Here is a 16,604-nt window from a genome sequence, read left to right as displayed (position 1 = left end):
GATTCTCCAGTCCTAAAAGGTGTATGTGATGCATACATTAGGGGGAAATGTATATAAAGTGTACAGGCTAAGACCAATTCACATGGGGGTTCCATTCTCAGACCCCACACGCAACAGTACAGCTTGCATAAGTGCACCCTGTTCCCTTCTGCCTCCATCCCACCCTATTCCAGGTGCAAAAAGACCAGCACGTCAGTGATCGTGCATTAATTGGATATGCCTAAAACGGTCGCCACCTGTATATAAAAATGAATGTAAGTGAAAAGGTGCATTATATTAGAGAAACTTGTTTGCATAAATATATCTTAGGCAAAATTGCATACAAAATATGTTTATTAGGATAAAAGATCAAATTCTGATGAGTTTTCATGAAAACTTTTTTTTAATAGAAGATATGCAATTTTCTTCTTCTTTTTATTCAGTACTGTTATGTTGCAGTCCACACACACACACATATATACCGTATGAATGATGCAGAAATGTGACAAACAGAATTTAAAGCTATAAAAATGAAAAACATAGATAGCTTTGCTCATCCTTAGCTGTGGTTAAGGAAGTTTGCAGAAAAACCTCAGCACTACAGATATTGTGAGGTGAGGCTGATGAATAAACTTCCCGAATTACACTTCTTTGGAACTTTTTGAAACCATAGTTGGAGCCTTTTGTATAACTAGGAAAGATGTATTCTGGAAACTTGGTAGAGTAAGAGATAGTCCCTTTCATGTTTTGATTTTTACAGGCCTCTGCCAGAACTCACTCATTATTTTGGAAAATCTGGCACTATTTCCCTTCGTCTTTCTAATCTGTAGCCAGCTCACTCTGCTAACTGCCACCTCACGGTACACCAATTAAATGAATGTATACAATTTATAACAGGCTATCTGGTGGGGGGGGGGTGTTGTGTGAGGGAAACGGCGATTCAGGCAGGAGCTAATCCATCAAGGAAAGTTTTATTTACAAAAAAAAAGTTGGTGAAATAAAGTTGTGTCAGGAGACATGTTCTTTCAGGTAGAAGTTAACTAAATTACTTAAACTAAATATAAGGATGTCTCAGGCTTAAACACGGTAGTACAGGCACAGCTTCTCTTTTTAACTCCCTTTACTCAAAATTAGTTGTTACACTTCAGTTTCTGTTACTCCTTTATTAATTGGGTTTGAGAACAGAGGGGTTTCTAGAATAGGTGGTGAAATGCTTGCCTCAGTTTCTGCTGCTTCACCCTCATTCCTTTACTTCGTTATTACACTGGATTTATTTTTACACGGCACAGCTTCCTTCACAGCTTAATACCGTTCCCGAGTGAGGAGTACTTTTTGTCAAGTTACACACTCTCTTAGCAAACCCACCCCTGAGGTATTCTGATGAGTATAACAGACCCAGAGGATCGCCTCACCCCTTGTTACTGGCATGGGAGTCTCCTTTACCTAGAAGAACTCTCCCCTCCTGACAGGAATGAGACCCAGGTAGCCTGTATTCCCACAGGTTCTACCTCTCCTGACTCACTCAGCCCTCTGAGATGGCGCAACGGCACTTTCCCCCCTGGCACTGTTGGGCCTGCCCTCACTTATAGTGCACCCACCTCACAGAACACCAATTCCACGAATTCCCACAAAACTACCTCAGATTGTCTTGTGGGGGGACTTGTGTCAGGGAACACTTAATAAGTTGGAGTCCCAGGCAGGATTTGATCAAATAAACAATAAATATTTTATTTAACAGAAGAAGTTTATGACACAAGTGGGTAAAATATAGGATACTTAAGATTATGTTATTTCACTTCAGTGCTTTCTCAGTTGTTGCACAGCCGTTACTGCTTAATACTTTGGTTCTTAAACAAGGTGGTACTTGCTGTCCGTTAGACAACCCTACTCCTGAGGTACTCAAAATAACAGACCCAAGGGATCAATGGTTTGGGAGTCGTCTCTTTTTGTAGAAGAATCTCTCCCCTCCTGACTGGAATGAGTCCTAAATAGACTGTATCCTCACAGCTTCTACTTCTCCTGGCTCAGCCTCAGCCTCCCAGTTAATTCCTGTCCTAATTACTCTTACAGGACACCGCACACTGTCCTTCACACTAAGCTCAGAGTCTCCTTTCTCTAGCTTTTGATATATTCCTCAGAGTAGATGTTTCTACCCAGAACCAACTCTCCTCTCATTTCCGATCTCCCTACCTGTCTCCCAATCTATTCTCCCAACCTCAATCCCAAAACTATAAACTGTCTCTCCAAATCCTCCTTTTCAACTACCCCTCCTGCTGGAACCCCAGCCTATTATAAGCTGCTGTCTGCTAACTATTTGCTAGCAGGAAAAAAGAAAAAGGACACACTTGGTGAACCAACCTGCCCAGTAAAAACAAACTTTTCTGTCACACTCTCCAATTAACTCCTGTCTGTATACCTTCCCCAGACACTCAACTTTCTTATCTAAGCTGCAAGGCTCTTTCCTCTTGCTTATCGGTAGTCTCTTCAGCATGGATGTTCAACTCAAATCAGAACCGGTTCTCCCTCATCCAAACCCAATGTTCACCCCAATCTCTCATCTCAAATCACCTCTCTCCCTCAGAAATGGCTCCTTTTATTCTCCATCCCAAAGTGCTGCTCCATCCCGCTTGGTAGCCAAATCAGAGAGGCGGCAGCACTCTGGCGGAGTTTCTGGGGGACTAGCGTCACAGACCTTTGGGGCTGAGTTAGCCGAATCTTTCTAAGCTGGCCAAATTTTCTAAGAATCTTTCTAAGCTTGCCAAAGAAACCTGTCTGTTCCCCTGAGAGGGCCAAGAGGATCAGTTCACAAAAAGGATTACAACTACATGAGAAGACTGAAACAGTGCAAATTCAGAGAGGCCCCTCCTCTGAGGCCTCGCCTTCTTCCTAGTGTTTGTGTGAGAGTATACCCCATCCTTTGTGTATATGAATTAAGGTTTAGTCAGCCTAGGTCAGTTAATTCATTCACTGCAATTTCTATTCCTCATTCCCAGTTACTCTTCATGAGGGAGAGCGCCTTTCTGTAACATTTGGTTTGCAAATAAAAGCTTCAAATTTTGTTTGGCTGTTTATCCTGGCATCCTTGCATTCCCTTTTCACAAAGAACTCTGTATCACTTGAATTTGAAATAAGTGTTATGTTTTTTGGGGGGGATGAAGTAGGCTTGTATGTGATATCCTTCCTTCCATCCCTGCATCCAGCAAGTGTTAAAATATAAACCAGGGTAGCTTTCTGTGCTGATGGGCCATTAAGGGGAACAAAGGAAAGGGGCTCAGTGCACAACTGCAAATGGGTGCTCCCCAACTCAGGGATAGTTAGAAGGACAAAGCCAGAGTTGAGAGATTGCAGTGATGTGAGCTGGAGACTAAGCATCAAACTGGGAACCACAGAGCAAGGTTTGATTTCTGTTTGAATCCAGGGTTGCAGCTATGTGTGACTTCACTTGTCATCCAAATTTCAACAAATTAGTGCAGATTCTTTGCTACTTTTATACCGACCACTAGGTGGAGGTACGGCACAAATGCAGAGTTGTGATGATTAGGAAATAGAACTCTGATGCTTATTATGGGGGGGGGATATGATTAAAAAAACAATGAAGCAAAATATTATCAGAAAAATGTAAACAGTTTATCTCTAACAAAGGAGAATTAGTCCTTCCTGGAAGAACCAATTATTATGAGAGAAATTGCTGCAATGGGTACACTGCAGAATTTTATAAATATTATTGGGATAGATTAATATCATACCAGAGGAGAATCAACGGGATAGTATTAAATTATGAATGTTTTAAGATCATGCAAAAATGGTATGGCTTGCCAGAAAGCCTAATGGCAGCTTGAAACAAAGTCTCCAGCAACCAAGGGTAAATATTAAAAATACAGTACTCTGTTTTTAATATTCCATTGGGAGCCACCCAGAGTGGCTGGGGAAACCCAGCCAGATGGGCGGGGTATGTATGTATGTATGTATGTATGTATGTATGTATGTATGTATGTATAATAATAATAAATAATAATATTCACCAAGGATGACAGTAAACAGTTTGATATGAAGTGCGAAAAGCTACTAGTAAAGTGATAATGCTATGGCACCTAATGGGACAAATTGGCCAAATATGATCTAAAAGAGGCAAAAGACAGACTTTTTTGTGCTATTGGATGAGGCTGTTGAAACTGGCATAGCATGGTGAGTCTTCCATAATTAAAAAGGTGTGAAACAGACAAGACACGGGAACCTGATTAATAAAATCCAAACGGCTCTTGCATTGGAGCGGCCAGAGGCTCTGCAGCTCCTGAAGGCTAAATTTGAACTGCTGTCAGGACAGATTACTCGTGTTTCCAAAACTGCAAATGAGGCATTGAATTTAGGCTTTGCTAATCAGTGTGAACTATGATCAGAGGCAGTTTTAGGGGAATGTTACCAGTTTGCCTGCACTGGGTGCTGAGCTGAGAGGGCGCTGCAAAAATGACTTGGAGTGGAAGGCAAGAGGTGGGGGAACAGGTGCCAAATTCTGGCCTTGCACAGGGCACCGCTGAAATCAGAAAGCACAAAGTCCTCCACTGCTATGTTTTCTGCAAATTGTGATGGAAGATATTTAGGAAAGTTGGAGGAGCATTCACATGGTGTCAGAACATTGATGGACAAGATCCATTTGAACTTTATTACAGTTTTGTATTACAAATTTATAAAGTCAGTAATTTTTTACACCACTGATTTGAAAGCAAGCAAGTTGTGTCTGTGTCTCTCTCTCTGTGTGTATGTATATATATAAAGTTTTGACAAATAACTTATTAAAAACCAAACATAAATCAATTCACTTAATTCATCATGAAGTACACCAAGAGAAATTCCATTAGGAATGATTTCCATAGCAATTTTCACAACTTTAGATTACACACAAATCGATGCACACAAAGCACTGAGTATTCTCAGCAGTTTTGAATATGTAATTATTACTAAGCCTCAGTCCTAAAATTCTGCCTGCATTGTTTGCATGTATGGATCCAAATGCCCTGTTTATAATTGCAAAAGAGAAGTTTGAAAAACTTGTTCCAATTGGACTTTCCCCTCTCCGATCACCAAAAAGTGCAAAAACCAAATGAGAAGTGAATAAAATGAGAATGGCAATTTTTTAAAAAGCTGAGATGTTACAAAACCAACAAAGAGAAACACCGGTTTAATCCCTTAATGTATACATGGCACTTTTTCACCAAGCAATAGCAGAACCAGTCACTTAAAAACCACTATCCACATAAATAAAAACTGCTAAGTAATGAAAATGAATAAATGTTTCTGTGCTTATGGGCTCTGTTCAAGATGTCCAGCTACATCCTACTTGTGTACTGATGCCACAGAAGTACATTGTACTAGTTGGAGGAATGTAGAGCTGCACTTCCACTTGAGTCTTGATCGATCCCTTCTGCATTCATGTGATTTTAGCTGTAACATAGCAGCTATTTTGTGCATGTCTCTGGGGTGGGGGCATCAGAACTGTTACTGAGTGAAAAATCCCTACCACGCAGGAAAACCAACCACTGGGTGGGGGTGCCAGAAGCACAGCTTCCCTCCATGTGCAGAAAAGAAGTGTGTTTTACTTTAAGGTTATGTGGGAAAGGCACAACTGTGCTCAACTTTTTGGAATTTAAATAATAATAAACGTGTATATAAGGAACAATCACTTGTCTGTGCTGCAGGGCCACTTAACCCAATGTCTCTGTGCGACAGGAGCTTAAAAATTCTACTAGGAACATGGGTTTGGCCTCTTCTCTTGATACAAACCATTCCACTAATTTAAATCATAATGCACCAAGAATGGAAACTTGCACGTGTTCACAAGGCATATACAGATAGCGCAAGCCACTTCAGGATTCCCCTGCATACTGATAAAATGCTATTACACATACAGGTGAAACTCAGAAAATTAGATTATTGTCGAAAAGTGCATTTATTTCAGTAACACAACTTAAAAGGTGAAACCAATGTATGAGATAGATGCATGAAATGCAAAGCAAGATATGTCAAGCCTTTATTTGTTGTAATTGTAATTATTAGTCGTTAGGCAGGTCAATTATAAATGGAATGTAATTAATGAAATGTAATAACGATGTTTATTTTTGTATTATTGTAACTTTGTTTTATTACTGTGGAATTTCCAAAGCATTACTGAAATAAATGCACTTTTCGATGATATTCTAATTTTTCGAGTTTCACCTGTATTTAATGGAAAGGCAGGGTACGAATTAAGTAAAATTGACTAAACAGTACCCTCATCTAAAATTCTTACACACTATTATTTTTAGTAAGGTGCACCCATGTGGGCACTCCTGTAGCTTGGAAGCTGTCCACAAAAGGAAGGGGTACGAAGCAGGAAGAATGTTAAGGAAATGTATGGGTCACAGTTTGAAAAGATGAAAAGGAGGAGAAACAATAAGGTGGCTTTATAGTTCATTTCAAGTGCAGTAACCATATTCAATTGCTGTCTGACCACTGATAAAAATGCAAATAATAATAATAATTATTATTATTTGTCACCACTACACGCAAAGCATAAGGCTACATGCTATCCTAACTGAAGAATAACCGATAAGCTCATTTCCATTAAAAAACCCCAAAAGGAACCTACAGATGACATAAAAAATCCCCAGCTCCATACACTCACCACCTGAATATATCCAGCATTAGACTGGCAAAGGCAACTCAAGTTTAGATACAAAAAGTATAAACTTACTGACTCACCAATCCTACTGTTTCTAGGCTGCACAAAGTTCAAATTGCTATGGGACTATGCCTTGTAATGCTTTGACTGAAAAGGTGGCTTTCATCATTTCATCTGGATACATCAGCATAGCTGGGATCCCTAATTTTGTACTTCACAAATTCAATTAACTTGTTTCCTTAAGCTGAAAACTTTAAAAGCTGGAGTTGGGGGGAGGTCTAAAACAAAGAGCCAGCCCTATAGGTTTATACTCCCAGAATGATTTGGGGCCCTGACTGCGCAGGGTGTTTCTGATCATACAGGGAGCCTATAACCACGGAACAAGCTTCCTGCTTCGGAGCTCTCCCCAGCACATGGATGGCAGAGGGCAGGGCTGCCAATCACACAAGGTGGGTGCAATTTTACATGAGTGAGGGGAGACAGCTTGCATAGGGCTATTGTTTCATTGTGCCTTATACCCAGACAAAAAGTTTACCTTACAGAGGAGATATAATTTGTTAATATTTTATAGCAGATTACCTTAGATGCCAACTTGTTGCATTTTTCTGTCCTGACGAACCACTACAGGTTTTGCAGTGTCAGATGCAGTCTGTTGAGACGTACAGACAACTTGCACTTACATTCTATGTTCGTTTCCCCCCACCCCAAAGCTGGTTACACACACACAGAGGGTTAAAGAATGACAAGCTATTTCTTTTCATCTGCTGTTTCCAGGATGTACTTTGAATACACTGAGTACAAAGCGTTTCAACGGAAAAAATGATTGGTAGCATCACTTCCACTTTTCAACGGCACAAATTTCACATTCATTTTTTCAGTCCTGTACATCAAAGTAGTCAATCACAGGCTCCTCTTTGAATCCTCTCTCTGTGCTGCTATTCCCGTGCCTGAAATTAAAACAGAATGGGGGGGGGGAGAATAAAAATGTGATACCTTCAGGTAAAAATCAATTTTGGGGGTTCTCAGTAATGTAGGGAATTCTGGACTGACACAATAGCACCTTGGTCTTGGTAAGCAGGCAGGGTCACCTTACAAATTACGTTAAAGGGGAGGGCTCCCCCCCCGTTCCACGACTATGCTTGGAACCTGGAGAAGCTCCTGAACTTGAAGAGTAAGACTAAGCACTGTTACAACAAGGTAACAAGGTGAGCTAACGAAAAGATGACAAAAGGAAAGAAGGTAATCGCACTAGATTAAGCATTTTAAGACACCTAGTGAGGGTGTGTGGACTGCACAAAAAATGCTAAGTCCTCCTCTTCCCAAACAACCAACATGAATGTGTGTGCTTCCTGTTTAAGTGTGGGGTGGGCTGCCCTCCCCTGTTCTTAATTAAAACTAAATTCTGCTTTATCCAGTAATGTTTTACTATAGTGGGATTCATACTGAGACTACCTTCTGGAACACTCTTCTACCAAATATTGCATCAGAAGAATACAAGTCAATGCACTGATACTTAGCAGCCTTACAGATAAAAAGACAGGATTCAAAATCAAAGTCCACTACCTGATTGTGCAACTACATGCCTGTGCGGGGTAAGACATTTGTGCTGTGGCTATGGCTGAAAATAACTGGGGCATCAACTGGGGGAGTCCAAAGGTAAGGAAGAGGTGGCCCTTCAGATGTTCATAGAATCACAGAATGGTACAGTTGGAAAGTACACCCAAAGGTCATCTAGTCCAACCATCTGCAATGCAGGAATCTCAGCTAAAGCATTCATGGCAAATGGCCATCCAACCTCTGCAAAAAAACCTCCAAGGAAGGAGAGTCCACAACCTCCCGAGGGAGACCACTCCACTGTCAAACAACTCTTACTATTAGAAAGTTCTTCCTGATGTTTAGTCGGAATCTCCTTTATTTTAACTTGAAGCCATTGGTTTGAATCCTACCCTCCAGAACAGGAAAAAACAAGCTTGTTCCCTCTTCCATGTGGCAACCCTTGACATACTTGATGATGGCTATTGTATCTCCTCTCAGTCTCCTCTTTTCCAGGCTAAACATACACAGCTCTTCAACTGTTCATCATAAGGCTTGGTTACCAAAGCCTTGGTCATCTTGGTTGCCCTCCTCTGCACACGTTCCAGCTTGTCAACATCTTTCTTAAATTGTGGTGTCCAGAATTGGACACAGTATTACAAGTGTAGTTTGATCAAGGCAGAATAGAGTGGTACTATTACTTCCCTTTATCTGGACACTATACTTCTGTTGATGCCGCCTAGAATAGCATTAGCTTTTTTTGCTGCTGCACCACACTCTTGGCTCATGTTAAGCTTGTGGTCCACTAAGACCCCTAGATCCTTTTCACATGTACTGCTAGTAAGCCAGGTGCCCCCAATCTTATTTGTGCATCTGGTTCTTCCTGTCCAAGTGCAGGACCTTACATTTACATTCATTTTGTTAGCTTGGCCCCAGTTCTCCAATCTTTACATTTACATTCATTTTGTTAGCTTGGCCCCAGTTCTCCAATCTGTTATGATCATTTTAAATCCCGATTCTACCTTCTGCGGTGGTAGGACAGTCTGGGCTGCATTGCCAGCTTGCCCATTTGTAAATGTATGCATCCAGTCTTATTTCAGAAAACACACTGATAAAAAAATACAGCACAAATATTTGAAAGCAGTAGTACTTACTTTTCTGATTGTTTGTGATGAGGAATAGGTGGTGGGGGCCTCGTCTGCCTTTCCTTGGTAAGCAGTGAAGTCAGAGTAACTGTTGGGCAAACAGATTTCCCTCTGGAGAAAGAGAGCCGTAATATAAATGAGCTTTGACAAAGGATGCCTACATGGCTGCGACTAGATTTCCCTTCCTCTCATTCCCTCACAGCCACTTCTATATCAAAATTTTAAAAAGAAATAAGTTTTGAAAGCAAGGGAGAAAAGCACATGCTTTGTATAGATCTCGCTTCACACAAGAACCCCAGTGGGATAGGATAATGCTTTCATTTAATGTCATGCGTTATTTGGAAATACTAGTGAGTATACAGAGAAAACTAGAAAAAACAAAACAAAAACCCATCCACCAAGTTAATAGTGATGGACAGAAACAATGTCCCTCCTCTCTGCTCCCACAGTAAGACAACACACAAGTCTACAATGTCTATAAAAATGGGGGCTGGGAGGAAGACTGATTAACTAACTAACGGCACTCATGCTGACTTTTGCCCTATATGAAAATCCGACTTGATGCCAACTATTACAGAATTCAAATATGTAAAAAGTATATTTAAAAAATGAATCAAATGAGGAACGTTTTCAACAACAGAAATGTTCATGAGGACACATTTCTCTCCACAACACAAAATGCTATTCTGAAATACGCAACACACAAAGAACACACGAGATGTTTGCACAGTGCAAATGTAAAAACCAAACGGGTTTAAACAGAACAAATGTGAATATTACAGTGTCTGTTAAGGAGGTTATTTTGCAACTTATAACGAGAAAATGGAACAACATACTTCACCGCACTGATAACAACATTGCGCTTTGGTTCGTTATCATAGCTCACACTCTCTATGCCATAAGCCTGAGCAAGCTCATGGATGATTCTGCGGTGTTCTCTGTTCATGGGTGGGAAGCAATGGCTCTTCTTTGTATGCTTGCTCTGGATTAGAGAGAGATGTTTATTTTTTATTGTTTATTTTATGAAGGTTGGAGAAGAATGAAGCATGTAGTCTCTAGCTTCTGTTATGTGTTAATCTGCAAGACTAGAGAATGAACTATCTACAATAAATATGTATCACTTCTTTGAATCACAACTGTTAATTGCAATAATCAAAATATCTATAGCATCTAAGTTTATGTACCTATGCACATCATATATACATATTTCCCTCTGCCCCATAAGTTAAAGAAATCTTACAAAATAAATTTTAGTTTTGTTCATGGCTGAAATGTATGTGCACTTCAAAAAATTAATAGGAAATAAAAGGTTCCCCCGTTACTAACCTTATTTACTGCTTCTACAAGGGCTTTCATTTCTTTCTCAACTTCACTGACAAACTTTAAATCTTTCCTGTAATAATGAAGAATTGTATGACAAATGTAAGGAGGACTGTTACTATCCATACATAGCATTTGAAATACACCAGTGTTTTCCCAGCACAAATCATAAAGTAAAGGATACGTCGTGAATGGTTTCAGACACTCACTTGCAATCCAATTTCATTATGCCTCATTTTAGAGCCACAATTGACATTTTCTGCTTTTTCACAAAGTCAATTTAAAATATATATATATATTTGAGCTTCAACATTCATACTGCATTTAAATTTTGATGGAGTAAGCATCATACATATTGTTTCACAGCTTTTTTTCCAAGAGGTCACCAACCTCTTTGAACCAGTGGGCAAATCTGTGCCTTCAAATGGGGGTCAGTGAGAATCACAAATAAAGCACCAGATAGGAACATAAAAGCCTGATTGGGCTAACAACTCTTCTAGTTGAGCATTGTCTTCTCAAAGTGGCCAACCAGATGCCTACAGGAACCCCAAAAGCAGAACTGAGTGCAACAGCACTCTCCCTCCTTGTGATTCCCAGCAACAAGTATCCAGAGATTATTCTGCCCAACAATGGAAGAACAAAGCCACTGTGGACAGCAGCCATTCAGAGATTTCGCTGCCATGAATTTGTCCCTAATTATTTAATTATCTCTAATATGGCGCTTGCCAATTTCATAGCTGTCATAAATCAATTTGAAATGGAGATTATGAACCTTCCTCCACATGCTTCCTCTCCCCACAGTCCTCCTCCTAGCTGAAACCAGCTCAAATACTGGAAATGAACATGGGTAAAAGAAAAATCAGCTACAGAAGGGAAACCCTAGGCAGGGGAAGAATACAGAATTCCATTGCCCATGTGTTCCACTGAGGCATGAAATTATGCCCCCACCCACAGTTTACGTTCAATATACAGTCGTACCTTGGTTCTTGAACGGAATCTGTTCCGGAAGTCCATCCGACTTCCGAAAATGTTTGCAAACCAAGGTGCGGCTTCTGATTGGCTGCAGGAGCTTCCTGCACTCAATCAAAAGTTGCGCCAGACGTTCGGGTTCCAAAGAATGTTTGCAAACCGGAGCACTCACTTCCAGGTTTGCGGCGTATGGGAGCCAAAACGTTCCACATCACAAGGCGTTCGTGAATCAAGGTACAACTGTACTAAACATGCTTTCAACAGTATAGCTATGCCACCATTATTTTCTTGGAGAACTCGCAAGAAAAGAGGGAAACATTCAAACAGATTTCCCTATCATGTATGGGGGAGAAGAGGCACTTTATCAGTGTGAGCATTTAACAAAACCTTTGCAAATTAGACCAACTAGAATTTTAACATTAAAACAATTCTCTAACTATAACCTCTGGACACTGGAGTCAAAGGACTACCCATGTGTTCCCTGGAGAATACACAAACCACTAAGCAACAACGATACATACCTTGCATCCTCTTTCAAGCTATCACTGTACTTGGGTACAGAGGCACGGACATTAAAAGGATCAGAACTGTCATCAATATGAAGAGCCTCAGCAAAGCGCCTAATTAATGAATATTAAAAAGTAATTCTTTTACCCCAATACTTGACAAATATTAAACTACACAACATTCACATGATTTCAATCCTTTCTTACAGTCATTATACTACAGAATCATGAGTCACCTCTCGGATTCTTTTCTTTTACATGATTTGAGGCGCTCAAGAGTTTTTAAAGCCATGACTTACCAGTGTTTGAAATTCCCATTGTTCTAGATGCATTTTGCAACACAAAATTTCATTAGTGCGAGCCGGTTCTGAGCTCTGGGCACAGTACTAGGCCTAAGATTTCAGATTAAAACTGCAGGGTGGAAGGAAAGGAGCCTCCCCACTTCCAGCCACTCTCTGAAAACTGAAGAAGAGATCCGATCCACTTAAGAATATTAGGGCGCTGGACAGGGGAAGGACTACACCATGTGAAAAATGAACATAATGTTTCAGCTGCAGTTCATTCATTTTCAGCTTTGCGTTCGTTATAAAAAAGCACGCCTAGACATTCCCTTGTTGTGCGCATATCCTAGGTTTAAGGTGCCATTTAGCTCCTAGCTTTCAAATCTCTGGTTCTAACCCTGCTACTGACCCATGATTAGGCCAAATAAATGCTTCTCATTTACACAAGTGGGAAATTCCTGTTTATGGCTTCATCATGGTCTGGTAACTTCCTGTTGCCGTTTATGCCATTTGCACTGAGGAAGACTGCTCCCCTCCACAGGTGTGGTGGACCCTTTCCAACAGTTCATCTCCAAAGCTTAACGGAATTCCAAGTTGCCCACTGGCATGGTTGATGCCACACTTGTTCCCAGCCCATTTCAAGCACAATTCAAAGTACTAGTGCTTACCTTCAAAGCCATACACAGCTTGGGACAAGAGGGGTCCTAGATTACTCACTTGCCCCATCATCAGCCTACCATAGAGTGAGGTCTTCTCTGAAGGCCCTTTTCTGGGTGCCACTGGGTACTAGGGAGAGGCTCTTCTCAGTGCTGACACTGGTGCCCCTGGTCAAGAAACTCACCTGGTCCCCATTTTGTTACTTTTTCAGTGTCAAGTGAAAATATTTTCTGCTCTAGGCCTTTGAACATTTTAAACACAGGATGTGGCTAGTTTCATATTTATTGCATTTATCACTGCTTCTCATTATTTTGGATTTTATTAATGTTTCATTTTTGTGTACCTGCAAGCTACCCTACAAAGCATTTTTTTTTAATGGAAGGAACAAAAGTTTGTTAAATAAATGAAATATAAATAAATTCCAGTCTTTTCAGATTACCTCCTCTTAATATTACGTAATTTAATTCCACATGATATTTTCACCCAATCTAGAATAAAGAGATGGTTGTTTGTTTTATTTATTACATTTATATCCCACCTTTCCTCCAAGGAGCCCAAGGTGGCACAACGTTTCCCCTCTCCGTATTTTATCCTCATAACAACCCTGTGAGGTAGTTAAGGCTGACAGACACTGAGTGGTCCAAGGTCACCTTTATGGCAGAGTGGGGATTAGAACCCTGGTCTCTCGGGTCTTAGTCCAACACTCTAACTGCTATAGCACACAATCCATCTTGCTAAATTAAATTATAAAAATATTACCTACCTGTTTCTTTCAAGAGCCAAACATTCATCATCACACTGCAGCCTACACAAACGAGATACAGTGCACAAAATTACATTTCCTTGAAAAATCCTCTCTCTTCCATACAAAGAAATAGTTTTTTCAGTGAAACAGAAGCTCTTATTTGCCTTGTCTTACCAGCAGCTGGACATAGCATATAAAGATTGCAGCTGCTAGTATTCAATAGTTTTCTGACTTGATGCTTAACTGGAATAACTCTACGTTCAGCTTCCACTCCTCACCCTCCTCAGGAAACTATGGACACCTCATAATTAGTGAACAGTCAACAATGGTAACTGATTATAGGGGACAACTGCATCTCCAGTCCCCAAGCTGAAGCAGCAACTGATACATAAGCCTTGATTTTAAAAGTTTTAAGCTCCTCAGTTCAGCAGTAATTTGAGTCTATACAAGTATTTGTTTCATAATTTGATTACCTGGTTTGCTTCATTTCCTTTTTGGTAATCAATTTGCTGATCTCTATTGAATCTCCGTGATGTGGATCTGTTAACTTAGAGGCTATAGAAATAGCAGCTATTCTGGAAGAGAATGATACTTATGAAACATAAAATGTCTTTAAGTGAGGCAATAGAAAATTATTGGGGGATGGCACCCAAACCTGCACCAGCAGCTTTCTGCTGGTGCAATAGCCTGGGCTGTAACCTCCAAAACAGCTCCACATCATCTCTCAACCCTCCAGAGCTAATTTAGAGGGTACAGAGGGCTGGAGGGTACACAGAGGAGTGGGTGTGTCAGGAAAACTATGAAGCCAAGGGCAATGATAGAATGCACCTGAATGAGAGAAACATAAACCTTAGAAGTCTTTTCTGTTTTGGAATGAACTAATCTCTCCTATCAATAATGCAAGAAGAATACATACCCTCCAGAGCTAATTTAGAGGGTACAGAGGGCTGGAGGGTACACAGAGGAGTGGGTGTGTCAGGAAAACTATGAAGCCAAGGGCAATGATAGAATGCACCTGAATGAGAGAAACATAAACCTTAGAAGTCTTTTCTGTTTTGGAATGAACTAATCTCTCCTATCAATAATGCAAGAAGAATACATAGCAGATCTTATGTGATTACATCCATAAAGGTAAAGGGACCCCTGACCATTAGGTCTAGTCGTGACTGACTCTGAGGTTGCGGAGCTCATCTCGCTTTATTGGCCGAGGGAGCCGGCGTACAGCTTCTAGGTCATGTGGCCAGCATGACTAAGCCTCTTTTGGCGAACCAGAGCAGTGCACGGAAACGCTGTTTACCTTCCTGCCATTTTACCTTCCTTCCTTCCTACTTGCACTTTGACGTGCTTTCAAACTGCTAGGTTGGCAGGAGCAGGGACCAAGCAACGGGAGCTCACCCCGTTGCGGAGATTCAAACTGCCGACCTTCTGATCGGCAAACCCTAAGCTCTGGGGTTTACACCACAGCGCCACCTGCTTCCTGATTGCATCCATAGCTGCCCCCAAATTCTGCATGTATATTATTACTGGCATGAATTCTGCCATCTGAAAAACTTAATTCAGACACCAGTGGTCTTAAATACCCAAGCTAGACCATGATTAATAAGGTTGTTTTTTATATATAAAAAATGTAACATTTCTGATAGGAGTTACAAAAAATGATTCAATATTAAAAGTAGGAAAAACTATCATAATTTTCCACTCAGAATAGTTGACAAGAAAAAATTCTGCCAGCAGTTTATTTATGTCTAGTTATTTATTTATTTATAGACTTCCTGTTAAACTGAAACACAAGCGACTTTTATTGCAGAGCTGCCACCTCCTGAGTAGCAGGAGAACACATTACAATGCTCAGTATGAAAGAGCAAGTGAGTAAATTAATTTTCTATTTCTAGGGCATACAAATTTTAGAGAAAAGCCATGGCTGTGTATGATTAATTACTGCACAGAAACAGCAACACACACACACGTTAAGTCCGCAACTTGTGCTGACTCCGCTTACACAATTGCAACCATATGTGGGTGGGGTGGAAATAAGTAAGTAAGTAATTGGAAAGCTGGGGAACCCCACTGCTCTTCACTCTCCATTTATTTCTCCCAACCCAACCCACCCCTGTGCACCCAGCAGGTGTTCCTCACTTACCAAGCTTTGGGAAGGGAGCAGGAGGGCTCTGAAAGCATCCAGAGCCGTCATGCCCACTTCCCAAAGCCCAGTAGGCATGGTGGTGCCTCTCTTACTGGCCTCTAAAAAGGAGGTGTGACAGCTCTGGGACTGTCCCAGAGGCCAGTTAAGGAAGGTGCCTCCTTGCTTACCAGGATGAGGAAAGCTTGCAGGACAGCCCTGGGAAGCTCACAGCCACCCGCCCCGTGACCTTCTCAGACCCCGATAAGCAGTCCTTCACCTTGCTTGGGGGGGGGGTGTTCCGGGAGTTCCCGATTTTGCACAATTTTGCCTTTGCATGCATGGACCCTACCCCCATCCCGGGAACTGAACCCTCATGTAAGGGAAAGGCCTACTGTACTACAGAAGTCAGAGTCAGTAAATACCTTTGAAAAGTGCTTGATGCTTCTGAACAAATCATAGTCTCCTTTCTTCTCCCACACTCACAATGAAGTTCAACCTGTAATGGCACATAAACAGTAATATGGCAGGAATCTATCGTTCCATAGTATTTTATGACTTGAAGAAAACACAGGTGAGAATTCCCTGATTCCCCAAAATATGATGGATTCATTTGCTGTTATCTAAGTGAAAATCAAGCTACTGCAATCAACCTTCCCCAACCTAGTACCCTCCAGATGTTTTAGACGACTTCC

At 40.9% G+C, this 16,604-nt stretch overlaps 1 protein-coding gene across 3 annotated transcripts in view; it reads right to left on the bottom strand.

The window, feature by feature from the left end:
* Positions 1–4,618: 4,618 nt before the first annotated feature.
* The window catches only part of NFX1 (nuclear transcription factor, X-box binding 1), a 34,451-nt gene continuing 22,465 nt past the window's right edge, over positions 4,619–16,604 (bottom strand). For 2 of the 3 annotated variants that reach the window (XM_035124986.3, XM_035124988.3), the window contains exons 17-24: positions 16,335–16,408; positions 14,264–14,365; positions 13,809–13,850; positions 12,123–12,221; positions 10,639–10,705; positions 10,149–10,294; positions 9,322–9,423; positions 4,619–7,581 (exon numbers count right to left, since the gene is read on the bottom strand). In XM_035124986.3, coding sequence (XP_034980877.3) covers positions 7,509–7,581; positions 9,322–9,423; positions 10,149–10,294; positions 10,639–10,705; positions 12,123–12,221; positions 13,809–13,850; positions 14,264–14,365; positions 16,335–16,408 — 705 coding nt within the window. In that variant the 3' untranslated portion in view covers positions 4,619–7,508. The remainder of the gene's footprint in view (positions 7,582–9,321; positions 9,424–10,148; positions 10,295–10,638; positions 10,706–12,122; positions 12,222–13,808; positions 13,851–14,263; positions 14,366–16,334; positions 16,409–16,604) is intronic. The other variant, XM_088675082.1, reaches the window with a different exon arrangement.

The sequence above is a fragment of the Zootoca vivipara genome, chromosome 8 (assembly GCF_965207765.1).
Source record: "Zootoca vivipara chromosome 8, rZooViv2.hap1.1, whole genome shotgun sequence".
Lineage (NCBI taxonomy): Eukaryota > Metazoa > Chordata > Lepidosauria > Squamata > Lacertidae > Zootoca > Zootoca vivipara.
This window is presented reverse-complemented; position numbering and strand designations above follow the sequence as displayed.